Source organism: Hemitrygon akajei, chromosome 12 (genome assembly GCF_048418815.1).
Source record: "Hemitrygon akajei chromosome 12, sHemAka1.3, whole genome shotgun sequence".
Taxonomy (NCBI): Eukaryota; Metazoa; Chordata; class Chondrichthyes; order Myliobatiformes; family Dasyatidae; genus Hemitrygon; species Hemitrygon akajei.
The window spans coordinates 64,769,819-64,795,817 of record NC_133135.1 but is presented as its reverse complement, the minus strand read 5'-3'; the positions used below and the strand labels follow the sequence as shown (position 1 = coordinate 64,795,817).

General features: G+C 38.6%; 1 protein-coding gene across 4 annotated transcripts in view; it reads left to right on the top strand.

Moving 5' to 3' along the window:
* Positions 1–25,999, top strand: part of swt1 (SWT1 RNA endoribonuclease homolog) — a 189,394-nt gene that overhangs the window by 115,748 nt on the left and 47,647 nt on the right. For all 4 annotated transcript variants that reach the window (XM_073063300.1, XM_073063297.1, XM_073063298.1 and 1 more), the window contains 5 exons: positions 6,652–6,821; positions 8,548–8,686; positions 12,106–12,257; positions 15,538–15,779; positions 16,381–16,524. In XM_073063300.1, the coding sequence (XP_072919401.1) occupies positions 6,652–6,821; positions 8,548–8,686; positions 12,106–12,257; positions 15,538–15,779; positions 16,381–16,524 (847 nt within the window). The remainder of the gene's footprint in view (positions 1–6,651; positions 6,822–8,547; positions 8,687–12,105; positions 12,258–15,537; positions 15,780–16,380; positions 16,525–25,999) is intronic.

Sequence of the window (25,999 nt, the reverse complement as noted above, 5' to 3'; positions counted from 1 at the left end):
TAAAGAGATCCAGAGCAGGTAGAAGACCAGAGCGGGGTGTCCATGAAGAGGAGGAGGGTTGAAGACGGGAGAAGGGGTCATCGGTGGGTGTAGGAGAGTCCTTGTCAAAGTAGTGGGCCAACTGGCTTCCTTCTGTTTAATAAGTTTTGTTGACTTTAATGCATGAAATTGTTAAGTTATTTAAAGTATTACCAAGTTATGCATTAAAGGTAAAGGAAAAAGTTCAGGAAAGTTTTATTTTTAATTGTTAATAATCTCCACCAAGATGTAAAAACTGATTCAATAAAATTCCTTGCATGTAACTTACTAAATTTTTGGTGATAATTAAGGTTTATTACATGGTTAACAGTGCAACTACTGTATATCTCAGTGAACATGTTCCACAGTTTTTTTACTACCTTAGTGTGTAGAAACTGCAACCATGTATGTCAGCTGTAACACCACACGCATTTTCCATGGTTAACTATTGGATGAGCAAGAGCAAATTGAAAGTGACCTCTTGATTTTATATCTAACTGTAGATGCAGAGATGGTGTGCTATGTACTCCATGAACACTCATAGCCATATCATTATTCCTGTCACAAAAGCCATAATTGTAGTTCAATAGCAAAGCACAAGCATTTCAAGTGTAGTCTGTGCTGTTTGTTGATTTCAAATTACAACATTTTACCTCTTATTATTTTTGGTGTCTGAACCAGTAGTGGTTGAAAATTTAAGGAACTGTTAATTCAATTAATAACATATGCATCTTTACGTAGTCAGATACCTCCTGTACCTCATAAATTGGCCTCTTGAGTGTATGTTCGAGGTCTTCTGCTGCTGAAGCCCATCCACTTCAAGGTTGAATGGGTGGTGCATTCAGAAATGCTCTCCTGCACACCACTGTTCTAACGTGTAGTTATTTGAATTACTCTTGCCTCCTGTCACTTTGAACCAATCTGGCCATTCTCTCTGCCCTTTCTCATTAACAAGGCATTTTCACCCACAGAGTTGCCACTCACTTGATGGTTTTTTTTGTCTTTCACTCCATTCTCTGAGACTGTGCATGAAAATCCCAGGAGATAACAGTTTCTGAGACCCTCAAGCCACCCAGTCTGGCACCAACAATCACCCCCACAGTCAAAGTCACTTAGATCATATTTCTTCCCCATTCTGATATTTGGACTGAACCATTTGACCATGTTTGCATGGTTTTATGCATTGAATTGCTGCCACGTAATTGGCTGATTAGATATTCTCATTAATGTACAGATGTACCAAATAAAGTGGCCACTGAGAATTATTGTAATTTAGTTTGGGAAAACTTAAATTACATGACATAGGAAAGCACCTTATAAGTGTCAATTGCTTTGACATTTATTGCTTAGGGGTTTGATTTGGAACTTTTGTCTATAAATAATGGAAATGATCTGTCAAGGGAAGCATAAAGGGTAGCACAATAATTAAAGAATAGCAACAGGCCAGTGTCCTCTTGCTCCTCTGAGCATGACCTATTATTTTTGTCACTCTTACATTATCTGCTTGCCTTTTAAGAACATCTGTTATATTCAACTAAACCACTCCTTGAAATAACAAGTTCCAGATTTGAAGTCAGATTAAAGCAGATTTTTCCAAATTTTCTTTTGAAACTAGTGATTTTCTAATTTATTTCTCCCAGTTGTGAAAGCATCGCCTAATAAATATGTAAACACAGATTACTGCTTTCACAGATATAAAGCTCAGTATTGCAGACAGGGGAAGAGGCACTCTGCTGGAACTTAACTCACTAAGAAGAAATAGAAACATGGCAGTGTATCACAGATCCCTTTAGTAACAATAATAAGTTAGGCACAGAGAAAACCTGTATTTTCTGACAACTACCTTTATTGGCTCAGTTCACAAGCATGTGAAATTATACAACCTTTATGCACACCTACTAAATTTCCCTGATGCTCTATGAGTATTCAAAGGAGAGGAAAGGTGCTGCCCAGGGGAAAAGTGTCTATGCTGGACAGATGTTCCTCGTGGTTATTATCTAAGCTCGATGTGTTCTACATGGAGACCACATTCGCCATATCTGCAACGATAGGTCTCTGGAGAGTTGTCGCTGCCTGAGCTCCCAAAACCCTCTATTTTATTTTTCCTTACCAGGTCAGTCTATGATGTTTCAATTTATTTGACTTGAGATCATCTGACTGACCTGTGTCTGACTTGATGCACCTCTGTTCTATTCAACTCTGACTGGTTCAAACTATTCAAACCAGATCACCAGACACTGGACCCAGATGATGAGATTATTTCTGCAAACCTGCCGTTTTACACAATAAGCAGCTTCTTATCTGAGAATAGTCTCAGGTTTAGCAGGTCATTAGCAGAAACTCCAGCATCTCTTTTCCTGGGCAACTGCAACAGGTGACAATTGGCAAGGGTCTATTCCTTGGCACAACCAAGCAACGCAGCTCCCCCGCCGACAACCACACCAATGAAACAGTAATGAGAACTTGCAGTATTCTACATTACCAATGTCTTGCAATCACAATAAAAAGTTCACACGGCATGACAATGGAATGCAACAGATCCAGGCAACGATACAACGGTACACAATACAGGTTTCCCCCGCTATTCGAAGGTAGAGCGTTCCTATGAAACGGTTCGTAAGCCGGAATGTCATAAAGTGAAGAAGCAATTGCCATTTATTTATATGGGAAAAATTTGTGAGTGTTTGCAGACCCAAAAAATAACCTACCAAATCATGCCAAATAACACATAAAACTCTAAAATAACAGTAACATATAGTAAAAGCAGGAATGATCTGATAAATACACAGCCTATATAATGTAGGAATACTTTTCTGCAATTATTGCAGCACTGTCCACCACAGCAAAAACCTTACGCAAGTGCTCTTGGCAGCACTTGTGGCAGAAACACGGCGCAAGCGCTCCTGGCAAAAGCACTCTTTCCAGTAACCTTTAAGCTATGAAGCTACCAAATAACATATAAAAATACACAGCCTATATAAAGTAAAATAATGTATGTACAGTGTAGTTTCACTTACCAGAATCGAGAAAAGAGCAAGCACATTGATGATGGTGTGTTAGGCTGAGTCGTCGGAGGTGGGGGTGGTGGGAGGGAGAGGAGACTGGGGTATCATCTCATCGTCGTCTGTTTCCATTAGGGCAGGCAGGTCATCTTCTTCTATGTTTGCCTGCCTCGATGTTGAAGGTCGAGTTTCGTCGTCTGCTGTGGCTGATGTGAAAGGCTTGAAAAACGACAGTATGCTTGACTGCTTAGCCTCGCGTATCTTTCTATCATACAGTTCTTTGTAAGCACTCAAACCATCCTGCAAATATGCCCTAAACCTACATACTCTTTCAAAATTGAAGTCATACTTCTCTGCAATCATTGCAGCGTTGTCAATCACAACGAAAATCTCACGCAATTGCTTCCCGTTCGGTTCCTGGACAACTTCACTTTCGGGCCGTTTGCTACTGCATTTGGTTTCAATTGTTATCCTTTCCTCTTCATCTGTCAGTTCTTGGTCATGGGATGCCAAAAACTCTTCAACATTATCTTTGTCAACTTACCCAAACCCTTAGCCAAACTCACTATGTCCTTACTTTGTTCACCACAATCAAAATGCTTAATTATGTCTAGTTTTACGCTAAATGTAAAACCCTTACGCGCTCTTTTAGGCTTTTCCAATACCTTCGAACTCATCTTGTTAACGGATGCACAAAATAAATCAACATAAAGCACAAATGTTCACAGGCACGTGTTTAAGCAATGCCAGCTAGAATGCAGTTCCAGGGGAGGAACTTGGCTGCTCGGGGCGCGCTGCCTTGTTTCGTAACAGTGAAAACACCTTCTGTTAGCGAAAACAGGTAACTAATGTAGGTCTTCCATAATAACAAGTTGACATAAAGCGAACATTTGAAAAACGGGGGACACCTGTACCATTCCATCACTGTCAATACAGCTTTATCACTGTCAAACAACTCACTGATGGGATAGCCCTGCAATACTTGATGTTCTTTTGTGAAGTGCAAGATAAGGGGGTGAGAGAATGGATTTTCAGTAGGTGATCTTACTTGGTTAACATTCAAATGTAACTTTCTGTATTTCAAGTTAGAAGAAGAAATATTTGTTTATGAAAGATAAAGCTGCTTAAATTAAACAGAAAGCAGTGTTTTGAGTGAGAACTCAATATTTTCGTGGAGCACCTATCTCTTAGGTGCCTGAGAAATGCAAAAAATTACCTTCAATTTCCTGCTTCAAAGATTGCATTTTGTCCATCATTTTTTAGTTTGCATTTTTTCTCTGAGTATTGTTCAAATTTCTAAGTAAATTTATTATCAAAGTTTATGTCACCATATACTACCCCGAGATTCATTTTCTTGCTAGAATCAATGAAAAACTACACATAAAAAAGGACTAACAGTGAAAAATAATTATTAATAAGTAATAAATAACATTGACAACATAAGTTATAGATTTCTTGAAAGTGTGTCCATAGCTTGAGTTATATTTGCATTAAATTGCAGTTTGAAACACAGCTTCGTCCTCCTAATTTTTTCAGCCCATTCTTGGCCAAGCCTTTGCTTTTCCTTCAAATATTTTTTTTGGCTTTTTGTGTGCTTCCAGCCCATACCTAATCCAACCATCTGCCCCGTCCATGTTTCCATGAATACCTTTTCAATGCAGAATTGTGGCTAAAATAAGAAAGCAATTTTCTGGTCAGCAACTGACTTAGAGACTTGCTGGTGAATCCAACTGGAACTTGAGAAAGGTTCTTTATCTTCGAAGTCTGCATTGTTCAATGATAATGTAAAAAGCACAATTCTTAAAAATGAATGGTTTTAGTACTTAATCCTAATGCCAATTTTGAGCAAATGGAATATTTAATTCTACTTTGGGCCACCATCCTAAACTATTTGAATTTATCCACCATTTTGTTCCTTTTAACAATTAGACGTAGAAAAAATACAATTTTAGTTAGAAGAATAAACTATTATTTAGAATTCTGTTGTATTTTCGGAATGCTTTTTTTCCCTCTAGTGCTTCATCACCAGGTGTACTTGTGCTGAGTCTTGTGCAAACTTAAGGCAGTTTTCTTATTGTGTGGGTGTAAGTAGTTATTCTGTTCCCTTTGTGGTAGGCATTTTTTCAAACCTGGAACAGTGATTCACTGTTGCACCACAATATTGTGGCTACTGGCAACTTCTTCCAATGTTTCCAAGTTTGATAGGAACTGTACTCGTGTGAAATAATATAGTAAGTGTCTGCTTTTCTGCCCATCCTGTGCAATAACATCGCTCATTTACTGTAACAAGAAAATTATCCTGCCTTGAAGGGATTTAGTCAACCCAGCCAAATGGCCACTATATGTAACATTGGCTATTCTTCATCATTGAACCTGGGTGAGAGCTAGGGGACTAAGAAACGGAATACAAGAAACAGAATCTTAACTAATGTTCATCTTAATCTTTGTACACAGGCAATTATATCACTTACTATAAAGTAGGAATAAGAAAATGTTACCAATTTTATTCCGTCGGTATTGCAGGAATCAGCAAACAGTATAGATCAGAGATGAAGTTGGAACTGTGGTTGTTTGTTTGGTCAGTTCTATGCTGGGCAATGGTTTTCAATAGTTCCATTTAATATCAGAGAAATGTATACAATATACATCCTGAAATTCTTGTTCTTCACAGATATCCATAAAAACAGATGAGTGCCTTAAAGAATGAGTGACAGTAAAAACATTACTACCCTAAAGCTGCCTCCCACGCACAAGCAGCAAAGCATCCCTCTTCCTCACTTACTTCTGCGAAACACATCACCCTTCACCCTCCAAGCAAGCAATAACAAGTCCCCAAAAAAGACCATGATCTGCAGTACGACAAGAACTAATCATTCTACTTGTAAAAATTTGACAAGAAGAATTTAAAATAGATATGTGAGTTGGGTTTGGAGTTTTTAAAAAACTGCTTCTTACACCAGCAAAGAACAAAGATAATCCTTACCACTTAGCTTCCTGTCAAATATTCTGTGCTTGTATTGGTCTCCAATGATCTTTTTGAAAAATGTAAGGTTCAGGAGACTAGAGGTAGAGAAGGAGAAAATATTTAATTGAGTGTTGGAATCAAGAAATAGGGGGCACAAGTGCAGAAAAGAGGTCATTCATTTAAAACAAATGAAAAGAGGAGCTTCTTTCTCAATAGCTCATGAAATGTTGGCATTCTCTACTCCACAGAGGATAAATCATTGAATATATTCAAGGCTGAGATGGACAGATTTTCATTCCATGATGAAACAGGCAGAACAGTGGAACTGAGATTAAGATCAGGTCATCGACAGTGTAATTGTATGGCAAAGGCTTGGAGGGCCAGATGGTCTTACATGTCTCAAATATGTTAAACATTATCACAACATTTGCATTCTAACTTACTACATGAAATAATTTTAATGTGATTAGTTGCATTAAAATATGACTTATTGTTTAGGAAACAAGGTCATGTCTTCAATATGTACAAGTGCTATCATTTTTGTACAAAGGGATAACTAGTTTAACTTAAATAAGTACAGTGTTTGTCTAAGAAGTTATATGCATTAATTACATTATTTATTGTTTGATTAAAGTTGAATATGATATTTTTGTAATTTTATCTCAGTGATCAATGTGAACAATCAAAATGGAAGTTGTAATCAGCACTTATCTACAGAAGAGTCAGCTCTGGATGTTACAGGCATCATCTCTGAGCTGGAGAAGTCGCTAGGCTATGCCCTGTCAATTATCCTGGAAACAGAGATGAAAAAAGCATACGATGATCTATGGCTGGAGGTAAAAGATAGATTATTATATGACTTGTCCATTTTATTTCCCAGGAGCATTTTCAAAAATTACAAATTAACAAACAAGTGGTATCCCCATTATATTCCCTTGGAAAGTCAGCTTGTTTATGTTACATTGGCATATTTTCCACAATTTGTCAAAAGTATCAGTCAATATTTTTCTATTGGTTTATTCTGTAATTAGCATTGAAACCTGTAAAATCTGTTGAATTCAGTTAAACGTAATTGCAGCATATTTTTTTCTACCCAGAGTGTTTGGAAGATAATCCATGGCCAGTTTTCAGAGAAGTGCTTAGGACTGAATTTCCACGGGGTACCAGCAGATTTATGGTTGCAAGCCAGTGAAAATTATTTGCACTTTTTTAATTTCCTTCAAACCCAGATTGATCTACTAACTTGTAATAAAGGCTTGCATGTGGCAATATGTTCCATTCCTAAATGTCAACACAGAGTTCTGTTAGCAGTGAAAGAACATCAAGAATAAGTTCATCTGGCTTTGCTGTTTGTTCATTGAAGGGGTCAAAGTGTCTTTCTGTCAGTTCATTTTGTGTGTGGGTTGTACTTCAAAATTATTGTCTTTAATTATTTGGTTGTGGTAATGTGCCTAAAATTTCTTGATCTATCCTTGAGCCTTTCTTAAAACAATAGAACAACCATTAGCAATTTCTGCACCAGCCTCCCACAAGGGACTTAAGGACCTGAGTTATAGGTATAGGTTGAATAGCCTAGGAATTCATTCCCTAGAGTGTAGGTAAATGAGTGGAGATCTTATAGAGATATACAAAACTATGAAATGTGTAGGTAAAGTAAATGCATGCAAGCTTTTTCTCTTGAGGTTGAGTGAGACAGATGTGCTGGTAGGTTAATTGACTACAATAAATTATCCCTTAGTATATGCAAGTGACAAAAGAATTAAAGGGGATTTACAGGCATATGAGAAAGAATAAGTGCAGGGATGAAAGGAGTGTTCAGGATGAGATTGAGAGCCTCTGATCCACACTTTGGGTGTACGTGGAGGCCTTGTGTTTCGAGAATAAGAAGCAGATCATGTCTATATATATATATATATATATATTTTTAAATCCATCCTTCTGGCCACCAGGTGCTCCATCTATGAAGAAGTCTGTGGTTCCCATGTTGGTTTCTTCAGCCACTTGGGAACCCACAAAAATCATTAGAAGGGGAGGTAAAGAAAATGAACTGTATATTCTCTTGCTGTATTGCACCTCTCGAAATCCATTTGACTGTACACTAAATTCCACTTCAACACACCTGATGTTGGATCTTGACCCAACTTGTCAACTGTTCATTTCCCTCTACAGATGCTGCCTAGCCTGCTAACTTCCTCCAGCATTTTTGTGTATTAATCCAGATTCCCAGCATCTGCTGCAGTCTTATGATTAAATTCCATTTACCATTTTTCTGCAGAATTCACCAGACAAGTGTTATAATCTGCAAGTTTCTTTAAAATAATTAATATATTTCCAAAGTTATTACACCTTTCACCAATAGAACTCCCATTAGTAACAGTTTTCCAGTCATCATTACCATGAAGGAGCTTGTCAGAAGCCTTGCTCATCATATACCCTACCTTATTGACTTTTTTTGTTATTTCTTGACACTACAAAATATTAGCTTTGTACGTTACAAATATTGTAGCTCAACAGTTATTAATGATGCAGTTGCTATAATTGTTTTTCTGATTTTGATACTAGATATTGTTTGTGAAGCCTCCGTGGTCATTAGGAAACCTATTACAATGTTTGAAGAAACACTGGATGGCTGTGTTTGGACTACTTGTGAAAAGGAATTTGCAATCATCTGTAGAGAGCTTAAGTGATTATTTCCAAGCAGGTATGAAAAGAGCTTTAAAATTTTGATTTGCTCAGTTCCCAAGTAGTGGAGTTGTAGTTAGTGATTTATTTTGCAAAGTAATAGCAAAATGTAATACCACATTAAAGCCATTCATCCTCTCCAACAACTGCACATTACTGAATTTCCTTTAAACATTGCAGACACACATAGTGCCACTTTATTTGGTACATCTGTACTCCTGTGGTTAATACAAATATCTAATCACTAATCACATGGCAGAATCACATAAGAGTATGCAGATATGGTCGCAGGTTCAGTTGTTGTTTAGACCAAATGTCAGAATGGGGAAGAAATCTGATGTAAGTGACTTTAACTGTGGAATTCTTGTTGGTGCTAGATGGGGTGGTTTGAGTATCTCAGAAACTGCTGATTTCCTGGGATTTTCACACACAACAGTCCTAGGGTTTAGAGAATGGTGTAAAAAAACAATTCAGTGAGTGGCAGTTCTGTGGATGAAAATCAACTTGTTAATGAGAAAGCTTAGAGGAGAATGGACAGACTGGTTCAAGCTGACAGGAAGGCGACAGTAACTTCTGTATAACAGCAGTGTACAGAAGAGCGTCTCTGAACAGATAACCCATTGAACCTTGAAGTGGATGGACTACAGCAGCAGAAGACCACAAACATACATATACACTCAGTAACCACTTTATTAGATGCCTCCTGTACTGAGTTAATTAAGCAATGGTTTGCACACTGCAAACAGTTGGGAAAAAGATGATGTCAATCATCTTTTATGATTTTTTAAAATTAAGAAGATCCTTCATTGATCAGAGATCTGAAGATCCTTTTTAGTCCTTATTAAGAATTATAACCTTAATGCTTAGCATTTGCTAAAATCTAACCATGTTGGAGATCAAATCTTCATCGTGGATCATCTCAACTTTTATTTTAGAATTTCGTAATTGAAAGTTTCATTATTATATTTCTATACTCAGGCATCCTGGGACAGTGGGAAGTGCTATATAAATGCAAATTGTTTCATCCTATTTTATTTTGCAATCTGCTAAATTCATGTAATTAATTATATATAATGATTAGCACCATCATTTCATAATTAGTTTTCAGATCTAATTGTTATCAGAGGGATCTTGGGGTCCGAGTCCATAGGACACTCAAAGCTGCAATGCAGGTTGACTCTGTGGTTAAGAAGGCATATGGTACATTGACCTTCATCAATCGTGGGATTGAGTTTAAGAGCCAGGAGGTAATGTTGCAGCTACATAGGACCCTGGTCAGACCCCACTTGGAGTACTGTGCTCAATTCTGGTTGCCTCACTAAAGGAAGGACGTGGAAACCATAGAAAGTGTGTAGAGGAGACTTACAAGGATGTTGCCTGGATTGGGGAGTATGCCTTATGAAAATAGGTTGCATGAACTCGGCCTTTTCTCCTTGGAATGACTGAGGATGAGAGGTGACCTGATAGAGGTGTACAAGATAATGAGAGGCATTGATAGTGTGGATAGTCAGAGGCTTTTTCCCATGGCTGAAATGGCTAGCACACAAGGGCATAGCTTTAAGGCATAGTTTGTCTCACTAAAGGTTGCTGTAGAGTGGAGCAGAAAAAGGAGAATGGGGTGGTAGGCAATATATGGGCAGCTTACTTTGTGTTTGGCAGAAAAGGCTAAAGGGGGAGGGGAGCTGATGGGAGCAACAAATTCGCTTTTAAGCAGAGACTTAACTGGAATAGTCACATGAAAAATGTGTTCACAAGAACAGATCAGGAGAGGCTAGGTATCCTAATCTTCTGATTTTCTTTCTTTAAGTATACTCCTGCACCCCCGCTCTACTCCTCCAGGGATTCACATGACCTCTCCTTTTTTTCCTGATCAGAACCTTATTATCTCTCGTCATCCTTTGTTACCTTGCACTCTCTGATGCTATTTCCATTCTTCCCACTTCAATCTGTTATTACTCTTCCTCTCCTTGCCTGTTCTTGCTCCACCCCTTTCTCTCACCTCTTTATATTGGCTATATCCCCACTATTTTTGTCCAGATAAGGAGTCTCAACCCGAACTATTGACTGTCTATTTCACTCCACAAATGCTACCTGACCCGCTGACTTACTCATACAATACTTATTTTGCTCCAGATTCAGCATCTGCAGTTTCTTGTTCCTTCCTGCTGTCTCGTGTAGTTTGCCCTTGTAACTGTGCTTATCCCTTGTTAGTTTATTGCTGTTGCAGGGGTCAGATGTGAACCACCACCTCCTGCAAAGATAAAGGAAATGAAGTGTCTTGCCTACCTTGATTGAATAACTAATGTGGTGTAGAATGTGATGATGTTTAAATTTCATTGCTTTAAATTAAATTTATCACATTGTTGATAACTTTGACAGGTCATTCTGTGACAGGCTTTGACTTGTCCCATGATCTTTGTTTCTCCTCTCAGTGCAGCTTGACTAAGGGCCAAGTGGGTGTCCTGGGCTCCAGTAGGTAAAGGACCTCTCACACTATCTTTTTCAAAAAGGCTTCAGGAACTTTCTCTGGAACTTCATTACGTCCCCTCTTGCTAGTGTTTTGCTGCCTCTTGACAAAAATGCAGTAGTGACAGGAAAGGCAGGGTTTCACTTCAGGTCCCTGATACTTGATTTCTGACAGCAGTATACAGCCCAAGTGGACTTTTTAAAAAAAAATAGGGGTTACTTATTAGAGTTCAGACTGGAAGGCTATAATAAATTAGTGCTTTGTAGAGTAGTGTTATGAGAGATATCAATTCCATTGTACTTCTTTGTGTGATACAGTCCCTTAAACTGTTCATAATTGGGCAGCTTATCAATAATAATTTCAGCATGTTATGCCAAACAGTTGAAACTTCTTATAGCTTGCTTGCACAGTTGCAAATCTGGTGGCATAAAATTTGAGCTCATAACTGAGTGACAGCAACACTTCAGTTTCTTCCTACAGTTAGTTCACAGTGTTAACATTCTTTTGAAGGGAGGGAGGTAGCATCCATTGTCAAGGTCTTCACCACCTAGGCCATGCCCTTTTCTAGCTGCTGCCATCAGTTAGAAGGTACAAGTGCCTCAGGACTCGCACCACCAGGTTCAAGAATAGTTACTATTCTTAAGCCATCAGGCTCTTGAATAAATGATAACTGCACTCATCTATTGAGCTGTTCCTACAACAGTGATCTCACCTTAAAGACTGTCTTGTTATTTCATGCTCGTTATTTATTGCTATTTATTTATACTTGCATTCACACAGTTGTCTTCTAAGGTCTACTTGATCTTTCGTTTATCCTCTTTACAGTTAATATTCTATAGATGTGCTAAGTATGCCTTCAGTGAATGAATCTCGGGGTTTTATGTGGTAACATATATGTACTCTGATAATAAAATTTACTTTGGATTTTGAACTTTTACTGCCAATGATTTAATTTGTTTTTTTTTCTCTAGTTAAGAGGTCTAAGTATAACCGCTTCACTGTTACCTGGATGTTGACAGAGTCCAAAAAAATACTGAAAGCCTTCACCTCAATATCAGATTATGGTGGTATACTCCCCCGATCTTTGGCTGTCCTGGATGAATTACTCACAAAGATTTCTGAGGTATCTCACCTAATTTTTTGTTAAGGTTAAATGTAAGACGGGCACAGTTGTTACAGGAGGTAAAAGTTTACATTGCTTTGGGAAACATTGACATGAATCATTAAGAGTGCCAGATTTAATGAAATCTTTGCGGCTACGCCATCAGAAACATAGTAAACCTACAGCACAATACATACAGGTCCTTCAGCCCACAATGCTGTGCTGAACATGTACTTTAAAAATTACCTAGGGTTACCCATAGGCCTCTATTTTTCTAAGCTCCATATACTGTACCATGTTAGTAGGATATTAACTCCAAAGTGCATCTTTGAATACCAATTAAGTTCCCTGCTTGTCGCCTGTGAAATTGCACTATTGGGAAAAGGGAAGGCAATATGGCTGAGAAGGATTCGCTATGTGACAAAGAACAGGCTCTGCAGGTAGCTTGTCTTTTTTGACTTTTTATTGGCAAAGTTACTTCCATCTATCACCTGCTGCTTTTTTCAGGAATATACTTGTGGATGCAAATTTCACATGTAATAGTTTTGCATTCATCAAATGTGAGTGCACAATGTATTCAGCCCCTGAGCAAACCAGCAAGTAATAATTAACAGTGTGCTGATGGAACAAGTGATCCCATGAACTAGTTGAGTAAGGAAGGGGCAGAGAGGTGCCTCTGAACCAAGTCAGGAGTAAGTAGTGTCTATGTGGACTGGGTTGTCATGAGGTTAGAAAATAATGCACTGGAGCAGCAATTGGTATGTAATAGAATAAATATCTCAAGAGCGTGAGAGAAGACTGCCTAGTTGAATGATGTATTAAGATTAGCTATGTAGATTAGATGGGGGGGTAGGGTAGAAGAGTGAAAAAGGTATGAGCAGAACAAAGGGAAGGTGACTGAAATAGATGGGAAAGAAAGAGAACTCTTGTTTGATTTTATTTACAATTCTTGATAGAGTTCACTGTTCACTGTTAATTAGTTACTTTCTGTCTTTTAACATAAATATTGCCTTGTTAGCAAAGATGCATGAAAGTCAATTAAAATTATGGAGAGATTTCCAAACAAGAAAAAAAGTGTTTAGTGTATGATTTTGGAGAGTTCCAGGGTGACAAGGTGTTTGGCCGTCCAGAAGAGGCTTGTGTCAGAGGGAAAGGAAGGTTTTGAGGAAGGGGGATTATTGCGCAACAATGCTTGGAATTAAAAATGAGAATATTTCATGAAAAAAATCTGCATTTTAGCTTGAGTTACTGGAGAATAAGGTGCCCGCAATTATCATAAGGATAGAGTCATTGGTTTATTACATGACGGATACTTGAGAAACAGTTTTGAATCAATTGAAGTTTTTCCAAATTGAAGGATGGAAGGCCAAAAAGAGAATCAAGCTGATTTGTTTTTTGCTTTGGTTACCTAGCTCTGGTAAATAATTGTGGATTTAGTTTTCACAGTGCAATGATGTCATGCTGTATTAGTAAGAATACAGTTTCAAAACATTGACCATGGCTGACTTGTAATTCCCTCTCATCTCCCAGTCCAGTCAAGATGACGCTAATTAGTGGTCTCCATCAGGATTGTGGCTCAGACTTAGTTGTTAATTGAGATCATGGGGATGGTTTTGGGGATAGAACAGAGAGTTAGGAGGTTAGGTTAGGGATTAGAAACAATGATGTTGGGAAGATAAAGATCAGGTTAAGGTTTTGGAGTAGTAATGTGGAGTTAGCAGTCAGAGCTCTACTCCATGCTCAAAATCTAGCAATGTGGACTAGTGACAAAGGACTTCCAAATTGCAGGCCTCTGCTCTGCACTTTGTCACTTGTCCATGTTGCTAGCCTTTGAGCACAAAGAGCATTTGTGGATGTCGGGCTGTCCCAGGTCAGTGGGTCCTGGGATCAGATTTTGTGTGAACAAGAGGCATTAGGAGGTATAAGGGTTGATCAGTTGGCATCCTCAGAGTTCGAGCCTTGAGTTCAGGGTCCTGTCAACGACTAGTCTGGGGATTAATGTCAAAGATCAACCAGATGTTGAAACCTGATGGCTGGAGAATGGAGGCCTAGACGCTGTCCTGGAGTTGGAGGAATGTCTGTGTGTGTAAGGGGGGTGGGGGGGGAGGGAAGGGGTTGGCTTGTTTTGCTATTATTGTTCTGTTGCTACTTACGTTTTGCTGAATGTTGTGGGCATGCTATGTTTGCGTCAGAATGTGTGGTGACACTTGTAGGCTGCCCCTCAGCACATCAGTAGGTGTGTTGGTTGTTAACACAAACAACATATTTCACTGTATGTTTTGATGTACATGTGATAAATAAATCTTGCTCAGTTGTTGTCTGTACCTCACTGGAAAATGTAATGTAGGCTGACTGTTCAATGAATGGGAGGTGGCTACAGGTCTGAGACCTTTCCAGACCTGTCAAATGTTAATAGAGATCCTACGGTACTATTCAAAGCAGAGACACTTTTTTTATTTCCTACTGTTTGATCTAATATCAGTCATTGTTACCAGCAACAAATTTTATAGTTGTTAGTGCTGATTTGTAGGATTTTGCTGTGGCCTAATTGACAACTAGGTTTCCATATATTACGAATGTGATATCATTAATATTTGAATTGTAAAACTTCCTAAACCTAAGGTGTATATTGGGTTGCACATCTGTAGAATTGCTACCTCACAGGTCTAGTGACTAAGGTTCAATCCTGACATCCTGTGGTATTTTTACGGTGTTTGCACATTCTCACTCTAAGTTAGGTGTTCCCAACATGTCTTATGCCGTGGACCCCTACCATTAACCGAAGAGTCCATGGACCCCAGGCTGGGAATCCCCGCTCTAAATACATGGGTTTCCTCCAGTGTTCTGGTTTCCTCCCACAGTACAAAGACGTGTGGGTTAGTTGATTGTGTAAGCTATTCCTACTATACCCTTGAGTGGTAGAAAGTGGAGGGAGTTGATGGGAATGCAAGGAGAATGAAATGGTATAGGTATAGTCTGTGCTTGATGTTCAGGGTATTTTCAGTGGGCCAAAAGACCTGTTTCTGTGCTGATATCCAGTGATCAATGTCTAGACAGAGGGGTCAATGTTCTTCCAAAAGTGGGGAAGAAAATATAGAATCAGAATCAGGTTTATTATCACTGTCATGTGATGTGAAATTTGTCAACTTAGCAGTAGCAGTTCAATACAATACATAATATAGAAGAAAAAAATAAAATAATAATAAATAAATAAATAGATTACAGTATACATATATTGAATAGATTAAAAACACATTAATGACTTTATACGTAACCATTTTTCTTCCCTTGTATCTTTAAGAGTGGTATGAAAATTGAGCCAAATTCAGAGAGTTTGCAAACATCAAAGAAGTTATTGGAAATGGCAGACGTTTCAGCTCAGTCACCATTGCATCCTGATCCAGAGAGAAATATAACTCTGCTCCCATTCAGCTGCAACACCAGTGACCCAGCGTCAGAGATGGAAAACTCTCAAGTTGTGAAAAAAAGTCAGCAAATCTGGGCTACCTTTGAGAATGTCTGGAATATAATAACCAAATACAGGTGCAAATATACATTCAGTAGTGATGTATTAGACAATATTATGTGTATTTTTGATATGGTAAGCCAGTAATTTTTGTTCTTTGCAATACAATAATACTGCAATTGTTGACTGAACCAGAGAAAACTAGAAATTGAGTCCCTAACAACACCCACAAAATGCTGGTGGAACGTAGCAGACCAGGCAGCATCTATAGGAAGAAGTACAGTCGACATTTTGGGCTGAGACCCTTCGTCCTGTAGATGCTGCCTGGCTTGCTGTGTTCCACCAGCGTTTTGTGTATGTTGCTTGAATTTCCAGCATCTGCAGATTTCCTCGTAATTGAGTCCCTAACTTGACTTTGAAAAGGCTATGTTATATCATTGTTAAATTTGAGTGTTGTCTTTGCGTGAAATTTATGAAATGATAACCGGACATTAACATCAACTTACTGACAAGCACAAAGATGGGCTACTAAATTGGAATGCAAGAACCAGCAATCAGTGGAATGAGAAATTCTCAATATATATTTATAATAAATGAATACTGTGTGCCATTACATTAGCAATTTTACGACTTGTGTGAGAATGCATGAAATTAATTTTTTTAAATCTTTTTCCCTAGTTCGCTTATTTTTGCAACCTTTAACCTTCCTTACAACTCATTTGCTGTTGAAATAGACAGCAAGCTGCCACTTCCTGAGGAAGCATTTCAGAGCCTGCAGAAGTTGGTGCCTGCTGTGAAAGAACTACTGGCAGGAATTCAAAGGTGAGCATTTGACTTGCATTTAAACCAAAATATATTTTTTAGCGATGAGATTCAGATTTGCAGTATGTTACACAAATGTACAGAAGCCCAAGTAATTATAATAAGTATATTGATCCTTTGGCAACTTTATCATTTTGAATAGTAATTTAGAAAATAATAATTTGGGGCGATAGTTTACATTTTTGGAATTATCCTACTTCTGGCCAATAGGACATACCCATATAATTGCCCCAGGCAGTTTTTGGGTAGATGCCAGTACAGCGGTTGTACAGCAGCAGATAATAATCAGTAGTTTCTTGTATATTCATTTTGGTTAATAACACAAACATTTTTCACTCTAAATAAGCATAAATTTTAGATTTGATTTATTGAAAATTCTAGAGGAAGATGGATATTAAATGTGGAAAGGACAGCAAAATGATTAAAAGGTGTTCCTGGCAGAATGTGATCACCAGCACTGGAATGAGTCCAAGGAGTTGACCACAACAGGAGGTTAATTTAAAATCTTGGATTGTATCTCAGGCAGCTGATAGTTGGTGGTCAGTAAAGCTCAATTCCCATGGTAGCTTCACTATTTTAGAGTAAAGTTACATGCTTAATGGAAACATGCAAGATAAGTTTAAAACCTCATGCCTTGAGCACTAGAGCGCAAAAAGTAAGTTTTTTTTTGCCTGTGTTGAGTCCACACTATTTAATGCTGACTTATTTTAATAATTAAATTAAGTTATTTTTACCCTTGATTCAAAAAAAAATCTGAAGATGAAGCAACTTCAGATAATAATAATAATAATAATAAAATCCTAAAATGAATTGGTGTGCCTGTTCTGACTTGGAGATGCGAGACTAAATCACAAATTCCTTTCTAATAATGGAATAGAAGCTTGGGGATTCAAGTCCCAATACAGATGAGTCATTTATATAGTTTCACCTGATGATGCAGACTAGCACTGAGTGAGGGATGCAGAGTCAGGCCAGTTTTTGATGAGATGTTTATCCTAGAATCTATCTGTACTCAGCTGAGCATAACTGGTTGCAGGTACTATTTGAAGAAAAACTAAAGTGTTTTCGCCATTGTCAATTACCCTTCAACTGTGAAAGGTTATTAACTTGAAAAATATATTTCTCTGTCCATGGGTGCTGCCTGAGCTATTAAACATTCCCAGCATTTTCATAAAGCACTGAAGGAATTCCTTGGGCCAGGTAACATCTATAGAAGGAAATGATGAATGTCCACATCCCCCCATAGATGCTGACTGACCTGTTAAGGTCTTATAGCACTTTGTGTGCTGCTCCAGATTGCAATGTCTACAATCTCTTATGTCTCCATTCCCAGCATTTTCTCTTTTTAACTTAGTTCTTCCAGGTCTGCATTTTCTTTTATTGCTTCTGTTTCATCCCTCAATCTATTTGTTAAAGTTTGCTAGCTGCTACATGTATTATTTTTCAACAGAGGGTATATACTGTTTTGCGACCTGTAGGAATCCAAAGCACTGTCTAAGTACAAGTCTTTATAATATTCAGAAAATTGGCTGCATTTGTTTACCAAGTTTGCAATACATGAACTAAAATGTTGGATGCAGTATTATAATGTTGTAAAGTCATAGAGTAATACAGTGCAGAAATAGGCCTTTCAGTGCTACTGATCCATGCCAACCACAGCTAGTCTCAGTTGTCTTCATTTGGTCCATAACTCTCCAAGTACCAAGTTCCCTCCATGTATCAATCTAAATGACTCTTAAAAGTTGCAATTGTACCAGTTTCGACCACTTTCTTTGGCAGTTCATTCCATACACTCACTATCCTTTGTCTAAAGAATTTAACTCTCAGGTCTCTTCTAAATCTCTACCCTTTTACCTTGTATCTGTGCCCTCTAGTTTTGCAATCCCCAACTCTTGGGGAGGGGGGAAGAAAAGAACATGATCCTCCACCTTATTCATACCCCTCATTATTTTATAAACACTTGTGAGGTCACTTTTCAGTCGTCTTCACTTCAAAGAATAAAGATCTAGCATGGCCAACCTCTCCCTGTATCTCATGCTCTCTAATCCAGGCACTAGCCTTGTAAATTTCTTCAGCCTCTCCAGCTTGACAATGTCTTTTCTATTACAAAATGATAACTCTTACACAATACATAGTCCTCCAAGTATAGTCTCACCAATAATTTATATAACTGGAACATAATATCCCTACTCTTAAACTCAATATCTTGTCTAATAAAGGTCAGCATTCTAATGGCCTCCTTCACCTCCCAATCTACTTGCATGGCCACTTTCTGCAAACTGTGTAGTTGTACTTCCAAGTCACTCTATTCCGTAACATTTGTCAGTGCCTTGCCTACCCTGGTTTGAATGTCCAAAGTGCATTGCCTCACACTTAACTACCGGTAAGTCGAAAACCATCTGCCATTCCTCAGCCCATCTCCCTATTACTGATCAGACTCTCTTCAAAATTCATTGTAACCTGATTCGCTATCAACAAGATCCCCTGATTTAGTGTAATCAACAACCTTGCTAATTTTGTAATGTATATTCACAACCAAATCAGTTACATCATGGCCAAGTATTTACCTGATTTCTGCACCTTCCACTCATCAGATTTTCCTTGTTTCTTTCCACATTCTTGTTTTTGTCTGTCATTCATGTGTTCTCTAGACAGATCTTTTGCATGATTACTTTCATTACTCAGGAATATTGCCTTGACCCTAATTAGTTTCGGCAGTAATTACCACATGTCCTGCGCCGAATATTTTATTTCTTCGCCAATCTTTATTTTCTTGAATGTGCTGCTCGGTTTTATAATTTTTCAAGTGTGGTGTTTTATAATTTTGATTATAGGTCATCAACCTGAAACATTAACCCCGTGTTTTTTCTGGGCATGGAATGCAGCTGGATCTGGGTGTTGCTAGCAATTTTGTCATTCATTACTGTATTGTGATACTAATGTTTTTATTTACATTTTATTTTAACTTCAGAAGAAATGCATCACAAGAGTAACCACAATAGATGCCAGTTTATAACTAGTCATTCTTCAATAATAGTATGTTAATTTATATATATTACCGAACATTTTAGCTGGAAACCTTATCACATATTCAATTCTGTGTGGGTCTTCAATCTGATACTTTTTTAAAGGATTTTTACTTTAGTTTTCATAGTAAGCTTTATAGTGAATTATTTTATTCATCAATAAAAGTGCATTTGGTAGCAAGGCCAGTATTTTGTATCCACCCACAATCATCCTTTAAAATGAGCTGATGAGCCTTTGCCTTGAAGTGCTGCAGTTCTTCAAGTCAAGGTGCTCTCACATTGTTGATTGGTTTTGAGATGCAAGATTTTTGATAGAAAAATAGCAATATTTCCAGGCAAAGATGGTTGTGAGACTTATTGGGTGTCCCGGACTACATTGAAGGTATATTTTGAGGGATGCCATCAAAGGACCATTAATGAATGGTTATAATGATACAATTTGTGGTTACTGTACACTCGTGATGAAAGGAATTAATGTTTGAGGAAGAGAATGGGGAATTCATCCAAAAAGTTATTTTGTCATGGATATTTGAATTTTTTTGTTTGCTATTGGAACAGTGCTCATCTAGGTGAGAACCTTGATGGTACAAACCTACCAGATACTGAAAGGCCTCAATAGAGTGAATGTGGAGAGGATGTTTCCATTAGTAGGAAAATGTAGGATCCAAAGGCACAGCCTCAGAATTAAGGGATATCGCTTTAAAACTGATATGAGGAAAAATTTGTTAAGCCAGAGGGTGGTGAATCTATGGAATTTGTTGACGTAGAGGGCTGTGGAGGCCAAGTCATTTGGGCATTTTTAAGGCAGAAGTTGATATATTTTTGATTGGTGTGAGGGTAATGGGGAGAAGGTGGTAGAATGGTGTTGGAAAAAAAAATCAACCATTGAATGGTGGAACAGACTTGTCTAACTTCCTATCTTATGACTAAGAGAAGTAGATGCATGTTTTGCTATAATGTACAACTTTGAGGTCTCCATTATTCCAGATCACTTAGGAAATTAATTTAAGTTTCTTATCTACTTTGTCTCTAGATTAGTGGCAGAGTATTAAAAGCAGCTGCCATGAAATAGTTGGTGCATTGAGTATCATCTACCAAAATTCGGTAGTTTGTGGTATGGTACCTGTAGACTGGAGAGTGGCAAGTATAATCCCACAATTCAATGAAGTGAGAGAAAACTAGAAACTCCATCATTTAGCCTAGCATCAGTGTTTCAAGTTTATTTTCATTCAACCGTATACGTGTATACCACCAAAGGAAACAACATTCTTCTGGACCAAGATGTGCAACACATTACATACAACTCACATAAAGTAACATTACCACAAATAAATTTTAAAAAATAATAAAATATATTCCAGAAGACTGACATTTAGCAGAAGGCTCATTTATGACACATGTCAAAAAATAAACTGTATATCATTACTGGTGCTTCATAAGTGATGAGATCTGGGGCGTGGCAAGGAGTTCAGTAGTCTCACGGCCTGGGGGAAGAAGCCGTTTCCCATCCTAACAGCCTTTGTCGCAATGCTATGGTATATCCTGTCTTGATAGTTGGATATCAAGAGATTGTTGGATGGATAGGAGGGATCTTTGGCAATGCCAAGTACCCTATGTATGCAGCACTCTTGATAACTATCAATATTGATAACCTCAATATTAGTAGCAGAGGAATTGCCAGTGCAGGGTGTGTACTTCTTTTTAGGAGAGATTTAATATCTAAGCAACTACTTTTCTTTGAACAAGTAGCATCCTGAATACCTTATCCAATTGTAATTCCTTTCATTATGTAGGTACTGGTAAAGGTTTACAATGGAGCTACTGATTAGAGGCCCTTAATTTTTAAAAAAACTGTTTTTTATATGATCTGTTCAGAGCAAATGTGTTGTCACTGCTATAATTTTAGAAGTGCATCAACCAATTGTGCATCACAAGTTCCTGCAAAATGAAATGATCAGTTTTTTGTGATATTGATTGAGAAATCAGAGCATTGAGTACAGAAGTTGGGATGTAATGTTAAAATTGTACAAGGCATTGGTAAGGCCAAATTTGGAATATTGTGTACAGTTCTGGTCACCGAATTATAGGAAAGATATCAATAAATTAGAGAGAGTGCAGAGACGATTTACTAGGATGTTACCTGGGTTTCAGCACTTAAGTTACAGAGAAAGGTTGAACAAGTTAGGTCTCTATTCATTGGAGCGTAGAAGGTTGAGGGGGGATTTGATCGAGGTATTTAAAATGTTGAGAGGGATAGATAGAGTTGACGTGAATAGGCTGTTTCCATTGAGAGTAGGGGAGATTCAAACGAGAGGACATGATTTGAGAGTTAGGAGGCAAAAGTTTAAGGGAAACACGAGGGGGTATTTCTTTACTCAGAGAGTGATAGCTGTGTGGAATGAGCTTCCTGTAGAAGTAGTAGAGGCCAGTTCAGTTGTGTCATTTAAGGTAAAATTGGATAGGTATATGGATAGGAAAGGAGTGGAGGGTTATGGGCTGAGTGCGGGTAGGTGGGACTAGGTGAGATTAAGAGTTCGGCATGGACTAGGAGGGCCGGAATGGCCTGTTTCCGTGCTGTGATTGTTATATGGTTATATGGTTATATCATGGGATATTTATTCCAAGCAATTAAGAGGAAACAGGACTTAAGATAAACTTGTAGGGTTAGAGTAAAAATTGTAGACTTGTGGTATGTCAGAGTGAATAGTTTGCTAGCCAATGGAGGTTAGAGAGAAGCAGAAAACAAAAATGATCAATGTAAAAAAATATTTGCAACAAACAAGCATTTGTGGCAAGAGGTAAGTTCTGGAATAACTGCTGACTGATTTTGCGACTGGAAAAATTATTTTAAAGTTTGTTGATTTGTTTTAACAGACCACCACTACTGTCAAGAATTGGTGAAGCATTTTCTAAACTTTTTCTTATCCTGAATGCTAGGCAACTGAGGGATGGGGCAGAGTGGGAGTGATGCTTTGTAGAGGTTATACTTCACTGGGTCACTGCAGCTGTTCTTTTTAGTATGTTCTTAATTAAGCTGAAATTCCTTCATTTAGTATGAATTGAATTTTGTTTGTAATCTTTTTAACATAATTACAAAAAGCTTAATTCCCATTAGTGTTGTTCACTGTGAGATTAAGTTCAAATTGAATATTTCTGGACTGTCTAGCATTATTTTAAATTACCATGGAGTATTGTTTTGAAATAACTTGTGCTTGCTCAAATTGCAAAAAAATTAATAGGAAACAAACCTCATCTATTGACAAGTATTATAGATGGTAAAGGAGGCAGTGGTGGCTTTAATGAAGAACAAGAGAACTTTGTCTATAATATTACCTCTGTAATTATGATGTATGCTTGTTTGCCTGTGCCAGTGTTCTATGGATTTATTGTGATTTCAACCAACAACAGTAGCCTCCTATTTCAAAACTGCTCACAAGAAAGAAATTATTTTTGTTATTAACAAATATAACTTAATTTCTGGTGGATTATCTAAACAACTTCATGAGGCTATAACTTATATATCATAAATCAAATAAAGACTTCATTTTCATGACCTTCAGTATGACTGATCACTGAAAATTGTTTGAACAGTGTCTGTTGAAATTCTTGATTGAAGTTGGAATTTAATGAAAGACTTGGATAGGGTGGATGTGGAGAGGATGTTTCCTGTAGTGGGAGAGTTTAGTGCCAGAGGGTACAGCCACAGAATACAAGGACATCCCTTTAGTACAGAGATGAGGAGGTATTTCTTTAGCCAGTGGTTGGTGAATCTGTGGAATTCATTGCCATAGACAGTTGTGGAGGCCAAATCATTGGGTACATTTAAAGCAGAGGTTGATAGGTTCTTGATTAGTAAGTGTATTCAAAGGTTACAGTAGATTGGGATTGAGGGGAATAATAAATCAGCTATGACAGATTGGCCAAGCAGACTCAATGGGTCGAATGGCCTAATTCTATTCCTGTGTGTTATGGTCTTAGTGACAGGCTTGTGACTTCAGTCATTTCTCTAAAATGCAGGGGCTCCCAACATGGGGTCCATGGACTTCTTGCTTAATGGTATTGGTCCATGGCATAAAAAAGGTTGGGAACCCTTGGTCTAGTTGAATATTACTTCAAAGATTTGATTTTAACCAGGTATTTCCATGACTGAAGTCACAGCAGAATATATAGTATATTGTAGAATTTAATCTACTCCTTGGAGAACCTTGAGAACTTATTTGGGATCTTCATTATTAGAGTTCTAAAAAAAATCTTCCATACTATTTTTCAAAACATTTTCTGTATTTTTCTTTGCATATTTCACTATTCGTCACAACATGCTGAACATTACATCTTAGTTATGCACAATGAAATATCATTATGATCAAGAAACTTTGAATATCATCAGACAGGGATACAATGAGGAAAAGTAATACTGTAACATTCCTAAAATCATGGTGGACATTATGACCTTTCCATTGCATATATTTATTGGTCATGATTAATTCAAAGGTTCAAAAGTCAAATTTAATGTCAGAGAAATGTATACAATATACATCCTGAAATGCTTTTTGTACATTTTAATACAGATTTTGTCAGAGCATTTTCTACCAAATTTGGCTTCCTTGCCTTGCTATGTCTTGCTATTGAAAGATATTTGTTGGCAAACAAGAGTGCGATTTGGATAAGGAAGCTGTTCCACAGATGATGTCAATAATTGTGGAGGTATTGTTTTCCACTCTGTATCAAATACAACTGGAAAAGTAGTTTGTGAGATACATTTGTATTATTAGTTTCCTGGAACAACATCGTGGAACCAACTGGGAACCAGTTATTTTAGATCTCACCTTGAGTTGTGTGCCAGGGTTAATTTGTAATCTGATAGTCAAAACTGATGTTAGATGATGGCAAGTAGTCCCATGTCAAACGTCTGCAGAAATATTTCAGAAGTACCTGAGAAATGGAAGGAGTTGGCCAACGTGGTCCCTCAAACCAGATCTATCATCCAGTAAAGTCGTGGCTAATCTTTTATCCAGGTGCCACTTAGATAATACAACTACTTACCAACCAGAGCCATCAATTTGGAGGATTGGTTGAAATTTAGAAATAAGCAAAATCTGATGAAATGATTGATAAAGAGAGAAAAAAGCAGAAGTTGGAAATAACAGAAAATATATGAATGTTAAAAATAGCACCACAAAGTAGACATGGCTTCCTTTGAATCTAAGATGGGAAAAATAATATGAGCAATTAATGGCAGGTATTGAATAAGTACTTTTGTAGCGGTATGCTACACGCAGACACGGAGTCGGTGAGCTGCAGTTACAAAAGAGGATTATTCAAACTTCGCGGCCTCGGGCTTTTCCCCTTGCTGGTGAAGCAGGCTTGGCGCCCTCTATGGGCCCTGCCTCAATGCTGGCGCGTGCTGCTTTGTGAGCCAGTTCGAGTGCGCTGGGAAGTGGGTCGCCACATAACCCCCCCCCCCCCCAGAACCAGCGATACACCCCCCAATGTCCACAGTCTGGATTGGACTTTGTTTGGGAGGTCTGCCTCTGCGCCGCGGTGCCGGAATCTCAACCGGCTGCGCCAAGTCCACATGGGCCGGTTTGAGTCGATCCACCGTGAAAACCTCCTCTTTCCCCCCAATGTCCAGCACGAATGTGGACCCGTTGTTTCTGATCACTGTAAACGGCCCCTCGGAGGGCCGCTGTAGCGGTTTACGATGTCCACCCCATCGTACAAAAACAAACTTACAGTTTTGCAGGTCTTTGGGTACGCAGGTCGGGTTCTGCCCATGCTGTGAAGTGGGTATGAGGGCCAGGTTACCGAGCCTCTCGCGTAGTCTGCCCTGGACTGCTGCGGGTTCTTCCTCTTGCCCCCTTCGGGCTGGTATGAACTCCCTGGGGACGACCAGGGGTGCGCCGTACACCAACTCGGCCAACGAGGTGTGCAGATCCTCTTTGGGCGCCGTGCAGATTCTGAGCAGGACCCAGGGGAGCTCGTCCACCCAGTTAGGCCCTTTGAGGCGGACCATGAGAGCCGACTTCAGGTGACAGTGGAAACGCTCCACTAGTCCGTTCGACTGTGGGTGGTAGGCAGTTGTGTGGTGCAGCTGTGTCCCCAAAAGGCTGGCCATAGCTGACCACAGGCTGGAGGTGAACTGGGCACCTCTGTCAGAGGTAATGTGGGCCGGTACACCAAAGTGAGATACCCAGGTGGCAATCAGTGCCCGGGTGCAAGATTCGGAGGTGGTGTCGGTGAGCGGGACTGCCTCTGGCCACCTTGTGAACCGGTCCACGATAGTCAGGAGGTGCCGCGCTCCTCGTGACACTGGCAGGGGGCCCACGATATCCACATGAATGTAGTCGAAATGCCGGTGGGTGGGGTGGAACTGCTGCGGCAGAGCTTTGGTGTGTCACTGCACCTTGGCTGTTTGGCAGTGCATGCACGTTCTGGCCCATTCACTGACC